Genomic DNA, 8,005 nt, shown 5'->3' on the forward strand with positions numbered 1-8,005 from the left:
GTATTCGCGTCAAAATGGGCAAGTTTAATAATTTTTTACTGGCACAAAAAGAATGGGTGGGCATGGTAACACTTTTGAAAATGAATTTTTGCTCCGGAAGTGCTTCTAATACATAAATCTATTTCGCAATGTAATTTTTGAAGCAGAAATCTGTTTAGTTATGCAATATTACATTTCTACTTCTGAAGTTGTTTTTCAACCAATTCTAAAAGTTAAAAAAAAAATCTCTTTCGAAAACGTAAATCTCTCAACATCAATATCTTTCTCATTTCGGCCTCTTTCATTTTCATTTCTCTCCCAATCACGCCTCCGTCGTCGCCTCCACCGCCGACCATCGCCCGCCCCGCCCCCTACCAACCACCCCCATGACTATTGCCGACCACGGCGACCATTGACGGTTGTTGCCACCTGCCGCCACTCATCATCAACCACCACCACCGCCCATTACCGCCCGTTGTTGCTCACTTGTCGCCCATCACCACCGTCACTACAATCATTGCCCGCCGCAGCCGTTGCCATTGGGTCACCATCTCTAGCAGTTGGAGTAAAAAATACATAATAATAATTATTATTATAATAATAATTATTATTTTTTAAAGAAATTAAAAAAAATTAAATTTGAAGTCTGATAATAATTTTTCGTGGAATATTTGTACTAATGGCATTCCATAAGTATAAATTTTCAATTATTACTGGACGAATTTATGTTCCAAAAGTAAAAGTTACATTTTTCTATTATCAGAAATCAACTTTAAAAGTAAAAAGTAAAGAAATCAACTTACGATCAAAAGTTGATTTACGAAATAGAAGTATTGCAACACGTGCTCTTATGTCCTGGGGGGCATGATTTGTAGGGGTGAGCGGTTCCAGGTTCCTTATTTTTTGGAACCTGGAACCTACCCGTCACACCTTGGAACCCGGAACCTACCCCGTCACGGGTTCTAGGGTCGGTTTCGTGGTACCCGAGAACCTATCAATTTCTTTTATTTTCTTTTATTTTTTCATTTTTAGTTAAGCAAAATGAGAGTGAACGCTACAATATCTAAGAGAAAATAGAGGTGAGTGATTTTAGGCTCAGTACATGTTACATTTAGAACCCGAAACCAATCCATTGGAACACGTTTATCATTTTTTGGAACCCGAAACCTAAAAAATTGTTTGGCTTCAAATTATACATTCATCATCGGATGCTAAAGAACATTATATGGTTGTGCAAAAATATATACCAAAAAAAATATAAAAATTTATTTCAAAATCTAGGTTCCAGGTTCCGGGTTTTAGGTAGTGGAATCTGGAACCTACCCGTTGGAACAGATTCCTCAATTTTTGAAATCCGGAACCTACCCCGCATACCTTGGAACCCGGAACCAGAACGGATCTTACGGGTTCCGGTTCCAGGTTCTCGATTCTACCCTGGAACCATGCTCACCCCTAATGATTTGGAGAAACCCTTTGAAAAAGAGAGAGAATACACGGAAAACATAAATAAAAAAAAAGGAAAAAAGAAAAATCCAAACTTGGCATTGGGAAACCAACCTTAAAAGACGTGACCTCAACCTCAGCTCTGTGGTCGTCACCATTTTCTCGAATGATACAGAAAGAGTTCATCTTCCCAATGTCCCACAGCTACCCCCCCCCACTCTCTCTCCCTCTCTCTCTCTGATCCTTGGATATCTCCACATATTTATTTGTAAAACCCTACTCTCTCTCTCTCTGATTTAGATCTTCGTCTAATCTCGTACCTGTCTCTCGCCATCAGCTGAGAAGTCCTCTTGTCCGATCGTCGCCATGGGTAAGCCGTTTCTGTTTCGATTCATGCGTGTTGCGTTTTTTAAACCGGGGGTCTAGGAGTCGAATCGAACTTCCCTTAATCTGATCGTCCCGGCATCAGCTTGCGAGAATCCTTTCAAGAGCATTCTGAAGGCGCTCGAGAGACCGGGAGGTGGCGAATTCGGCAAATACTTCTCTCTTCCAGCCCTCGGCGATTCCCGGATTGGTCAGTGTGTTCTTTTCCTTCCTTGTTACTGCGTGTTTTGCTTGGTGTTTTGCGTGACGGCGTACTTCATTTTCAGTTAGCTTTTGAGCTTTTCTGAGTACGCACGAGGTCGATGGTCGTCTGTTGCGGAGAGGAGTGGCGAGTGCCACGCTCTGTTAGGATTCTAGCAGAAACTACACGTTCAATTCAATCACAATTGTTTGTGCTTCAGATAGGTTGCCGTACTCCATTAGAATTCTTCTGGAGTCGGCCATTCGGAACTGCGACGAGTTCCAGGTCAAAAGCAAGGATGTCGAGAAGATCATCGACTGGGAAAATACTTCTCCTAGACAAGTTGAGATCCCATTTAAGCCAGCTAGAGTGCTGCTGCAGGTATATAGAGCGGTGCATCGCATCTCATTGATGCAAGTTGAGGTTTTGAAGAGTTGCGATGTTTGAATTTTGATAGTGCATTTTCGTTTGTATCAGGATTTTACTGGGGTGCCTGCTGTTGTTGATCTTGCTTGCATGCGTGATGCGATGAATAGCCTTGGGGGAGATCCAAATAAAATCAACCCACTGGTAAGCTTTATGTGTCTGCATGTCGCTCGTTCTAGCTTGACCTTTTAACTCTTTAGCTCATTTAGCTGCTCATTGGTGCTGAAGGACGTTTATTTTCATGTATGCTAGTAGTTAAACCATCGTTTGTGAACATGTGAATCATCATGCAGGTTCCAGTGGATCTTGTTATCGACCACTCAGTTCAGGTTGATGTGGCAAGGTCAGAAAATGCTGTCCAGGCAAATATGGAACTTGAGTTTCATCGGAACAGGGAAAGATTTGGCTTTCTCAAGTGGGGTTCAACTGCATTTCATAACATGCTCGTTGTTCCTCCTGGGTCAGGGATTGTCCACCAGGTAGTACAAGTGCATAGTGGAAGATAGTCAAATTTTACTGATCACATGTATGACTTTAACACAAGAAGTGGAGAAAACTGTTTATACCCCTGGTGGAACTATTGCATACTCTGCTCTATAAGAATGTGCAATTTTCTTGCTTTACCGGAATTTTGACCTGCATCAATGAGTCGACAAACTGAGCTGGAATCTATTGCAGGTTAATCTAGAATATCTTGGCAGAGTGGTCTTCAACACAAACGGCATGCTCTACCCTGATAGTGTTGTAGGTACTGATTCACATACAACTATGATAGATGGATTGGGAGTTGCTGGTTGGGGAGTTGGAGGAATAGAAGCAGAAGCTGCAATGCTTGGCCAGGTAAGAGAACTCAATATCTGAATTTTTTCTACTGCGGATGGCTGATAAAGTTGTTTCATTTGACACTAATATGTCCTTTTCAGGATGTTTCTGAAGTATGAACAGACATCCATTAGTTTTTGCAGTCATTTCTTAGCATTTTAGTTTTTGGCTCATAATTTGATGTAGCCGATGAGCATGGTCCTTCCTGGTGTTGTTGGGTTTAAATTAACTGGGAAGCTGAGAGATGGGGTAACAGCAACTGATCTGGTCTTGACGGTAACACAAATGCTGAGGAAGCATGGTGTTGTGGGCAAATTCGTGGAGTTTTATGGTACATCTTCTGATTCCCCTGCATCGTCACTCCTTCCCATTTAAGATATCCATAGCCACCGAATCCTTCTTGTTACTGTTGCTTTAAATGTTGTGTTGCTTATGCAGGGGAAGGAATGAGCGAACTGTCATTGGCTGATCGTGCCACCATCGCTAACATGTCACCCGAATACGGTGCCACTATGGGCTTTTTCCCTGTTGATCATGTCACTCTGCAGTATCTGAGATTGACAGGCAGAAGCGCTGAAACTGTAAGTAAATAAGGAGATAATCATGATAACTTGTACTGACTACTGAGTACTTACTCGTATTAACTCAAGCAACTTCATAGGTTTTCATGATAGAGTCTTACTTGCGGGCGAATAAGATGTTTGTGGATTACAATGAGGTGAGTTTTATGAATGTTTTTGACTCTTAAGAGCAGTACATCAGTATTTCTTGCTAAGGATCTTTTTGTTGGAAGCAGCCCCAAGTAGAGAGAACATACTCCTCGTATCTGGAACTGGATCTTAAGGATGTGGAACCATGTATTTCGGGTCCCAAAAGGTAATCCATTGTGGACACAATTTATCAACATCAAGTAGGTTTAGTTTTTCCCCCTCACCCTTCTATTGGCTAAGGATCAGTGCTTTCCAGGCCACACGATCGAGTTCCACTGAAAGAAATGAAAGCTGATTGGCATGCATGCTTGGATAATAAGGTTGGATTTAAGGTGAGGCTTCATGTAATCTTGTATACCCTTTATAAGTGATCATGGTGTGTATGGTCATGGGGCTCTTTGTTGGTTCCAAAATTTAGGGAGTGAATAACTCTCCTTGTGCAGTGCTTGTACTCTGTTAAATATATTAGGACAGAATAGGTAACTAACTGTGTCTATTTTGATTTTTTCTTACTAATGACATCGATTCTATCACACTTTTTCTTTTTTTCTTTTGTTTTGCTTTGTGCTGCTTTAACTGTACAGAAGTGGAATGACGAGCAACTTTTTTTGTTAAAATCTTTATGCAGGCTTGTCTTACTTACATCTTATTTCTGAACTATGGTGTCAAAGAGTTTAGGAGCCTTTAAATGGGCAAAAATGGCATGTTTGATGGAATATTATTGACATGGATTTTTTTTTCTGCGTCTTACTTTGGATTTTGACTAACATACTTACATGGCTTTGCAGGGCTTTGCTGTACCTAAGGAATCACAGGGAAAGGTTGCAGAGTTCACATTTCATGGGACTCCAGCTCAGCTTCGGCATGGGGATGTTGTTATAGCTGCTATCACTAGCTGCACAAATACTTCAAATCCCAGTGTAATGCTTGGTGCTGCTTTGGTAGCAAAGAAGGCTTGTGACTTAGGATTGGAGGTTCGCGGACAAAAACTCTAATTCTGACAAAGTAGAATATATTAGGCAATCAAACAATACGCTTGATGTTCATATGGATTTACTACACCTATTACCTGATAGTATTGGCTCATGTGCATCTTCATGCACCTTTGCAAAAGTTTACTCTTTCTATTGTCCACTGAATTGACTCTTTGCTCATGTATGATATCCCTGAGCATTACAGTTGCATCTGGAAGCCATGCATCATATTTCAAAATTTTTAACGGTTGCTACATTTGGTTGTGGATGAGGTAGTTATTTTAATTGAACAAAGTAAATTTCGTGTCAGGTAAAGCCATGGATTAAGACGAGTCTTGCTCCAGGCTCTGGGGTTGTGACAAAATATTTGCAGAAAAGGTGCCTTTAATAGACCCAGATATTCCTTCAATGTTCGTGGATCTTCTTGCTAAGCTAGAGGTGTTGTTTTTGCAGTGGCTTGCAGACATATTTGAACCAGTTGGGATTCCATATTGTTGGCTATGGATGCACTACATGCATTGGGAACTCGGGTGATATTAATGAATCAGTTGCATCAGCTATTACCGAAAATGGTAGAGATTAATTCATAATCCTGCGTAATGTCATCAAGAAATGTTATAAGCTCTCTGAACTGTCGAATTCGTACACAATGTCAGATCTTGTAGCTGCAGCTGTATTGTCTGGAAACAGAAATTTTGAAGGTCGTGTTCACCCCCTAACAAGGGCTAACTATCTAGCTTCTCCTCCTCTCGTGGTTGCCTATGCTCTCGCTGGCACAGTATGTAACATCCTGTTATTTTTGCAGTTATTAGTTCTTTTTTAGCGATCTACTCCAAACTTATAATTATCCTCGGAGTTTTCTTTTCTTTGTTATTCCAAATCTAATTTTTGGCATATTCCTCATGGGAGACAACTTTTGCAGGTAGATATTGATTTCGAAACCGAACCCATTGGGGAAGGAAAAGATGGAAGAAAAGTATTCTTGAGAGACATTTGGCCATCAAATGAAGAAGTGGCAACTGTAAGCCAATAAATTTGCTAGGAGCTCATATAAATCTTCTCTTTGACTAATAATTAGATAGATCATAATTGGTGATTGTGTGCTTTTCTTTTGTATAACCTGTCTTCAGGTTGTCCAATCAAACGTGCTTCCAGGTATGTTCATGGCTACATATGAAGCTATCACTAAAGGAAATCCTATGTGGAATCAGTTATCTACACCTTCTAGCACTCTCTATGCTTGGGACCCAACATCAACATACATTCATGACCCACCATATTTCAAGAGCATGACGATGTCTCCTCCTGGCCCACATGGCGTGAAGGATGCATACTGCTTACTGAACTTTGGGGACAGCATTACGACTGACCATATTTCTCCAGCTGGTAGCATTCACAAGGATAGCCCTGCTGCAAGATATCTAATGGAACGTGGGGTTGATAGAAGAGACTTCAACTCTTATGGAAGTCGCCGAGGGAATGACGAGATTATGGCGAGAGGAACTTTTGCCAACATTCGCCTTGTCAACAAGTTGCTGAAAGGAGAAGTTGGACCTAAAACAATCCACATCCCCAGTGGGGAGAAACTATCTGTTTATGATGCTGCCATGGTAACTTTCTTCACTCTGCGGACCCAATACAGACACCTCATCACAAACAATAGTGTCGTCTCCTCATCATTAATAGTTGTTGGTTGGATAAGTCATTCTATTTCGATTGCTCCTGAGAATTATGCAACTTAATAGTTTTTGTCTGCAAATTCTTGACAAGTCTGAAAGAAGCTGATTTTTTGTCCAGTCCATTAATGCCGACTAGACCAGCCACCCGGCAACATCCTTCAGGGTCATCCCACTGTTAGTTTAGATTCATTTGACTGGTCAACGTGATATCATCTTAATTGGGAGAACTTTTTAAAGAAAATCAGCTGATTGTAACTGTCCGCCTGCTGGTTAATATTCCATTATCTAAGTAGGGGCTTCATCGATGATTCATTATCTGTTTACCGGTGCCATTGTGGCTCATACTAGTTTTTACCACTTGTATGGCAGAGGTACAAGAGTGAGGGGCATGCCACCATAATTTTGGCTGGTGCTGAGTATGGAAGTGGAAGTTCTCGCGATTGGGCTGCCAAGGGTCCGATGCTGTTGGTGAGAATTTTGATGCTTTCCAATTCAATTTTCCATCCAATTTTTTACCTTTGGTTCCACCCTAAGCTGGAATTCATATCAGGGCGTGAAAGCTGTCATAGCAAAGAGCTTTGAGCGGATTCACAGAAGTAATCTAGTTGGAATGGGTATTGTTCCTCTATGTTTCAAGCCTGGGGAGGATGCAGAAACGCTCGGACTGACCGGCCATGAGCGCTACACCATTAATCTTCCGAATAGCGTGAGCGAAATAAGGCCTGGCCAGGACATCACGGTGGTGACTGACAATGGCAAGTCACTTGTGTGCACACTACGGTTTGACACCGAGGTAACATTAATCTGTCACTTTTCTATATCCTTGGAAGATTCGTTATCTTTTTGTCTACTTGCTGAGTCTCAGTTGCTTCCATGTGTTAGGTTGAGCTGGCTTATTTCGATCATGGGGGCATCCTGCAGTACGTCATCAGGAACTTGATCGGAGCTAGACATTGAGGGACCAGCCAACTTCCACCAGCCGAGTCTTCTCAGGGTTCCCAGCATTTTCCATCCCATCCCGGTCATCATGGCTCGAGTAATATCTAGTGCGGAGACTTCTGCTCCGCCTGTAATAGGAATAAATCGAGGGAATGAATGGGACGATTTCTGCCTTCTTGGATGTGGGTGGTAGATAAATTAACATTACGAGGTCAATGTTGGTGTTCATGATATGTCGACAAATTGTTGGCCACCTCTCATTTTATTCCAAAATCTTTCAGTTTGGTTTTCATCGGACAAATTATTTGGATTTTAGAAACCAACAGGTTTTTCCAACTGTGTCCTGAAGTGTGATTTACTCTGAGCAGTTTGCTTTCTCCTGGTTTTGCCACCTTCTGGTGTAAGATAATGGTGTAAAATCCATACCTAAGAGACGTTTTCTTTCAAAGCAGTAAATACAAACGAATT

At 41.4% G+C, this 8,005-nt stretch overlaps 1 protein-coding gene across 1 annotated transcript; it reads left to right on the forward strand.

The window, feature by feature from the left end:
* The first annotated feature begins 1,626 nt into the window (after positions 1-1,626).
* On the forward strand, positions 1,627-7,870 carry LOC115736350 (aconitate hydratase 1). Its single transcript, XM_030668011.2, has 21 exons — positions 1,627-1,661; positions 1,702-1,792; positions 1,892-1,996; positions 2,208-2,368; positions 2,465-2,557; positions 2,707-2,892; positions 3,092-3,253; positions 3,422-3,566; positions 3,674-3,816; positions 3,897-3,953; positions 4,032-4,111; positions 4,202-4,277; positions 4,734-4,919; positions 5,230-5,297; positions 5,373-5,491; positions 5,576-5,697; positions 5,842-5,940; positions 6,050-6,529; positions 6,968-7,066; positions 7,149-7,391; positions 7,481-7,870. The coding sequence occupies exons 2-21, from the start codon at positions 1,789-1,791 to the stop codon at positions 7,553-7,555; spliced, it is 2,703 nt and encodes a 900-aa protein (XP_030523871.1). The 5' UTR covers positions 1,627-1,661; positions 1,702-1,788; the 3' UTR covers positions 7,556-7,870.
* Positions 7,871-8,005: the final 135 nt, after the last annotated feature.

This window comes from Rhodamnia argentea, chromosome 11, assembly GCF_020921035.1.
Source record: "Rhodamnia argentea isolate NSW1041297 chromosome 11, ASM2092103v1, whole genome shotgun sequence".
NCBI lineage: Eukaryota > Viridiplantae > Streptophyta > Magnoliopsida > Myrtales > Myrtaceae > Rhodamnia > Rhodamnia argentea.

Excerpts from the sequence above, each read along its gene's own strand:
- LOC115736350 (XM_030668011.2), top strand. Across the intron at positions 1,997-2,207 it reads CCTCGGCGATTCCCGGATTG|ATAGGTTGCCGTACTCCATT; the intron begins GTCAGTGTGTTC and ends TTTGTGCTTCAG. Across the intron at positions 2,369-2,464 it reads CAGCTAGAGTGCTGCTGCAG|GATTTTACTGGGGTGCCTGC; the intron begins GTATATAGAGCG and ends CGTTTGTATCAG.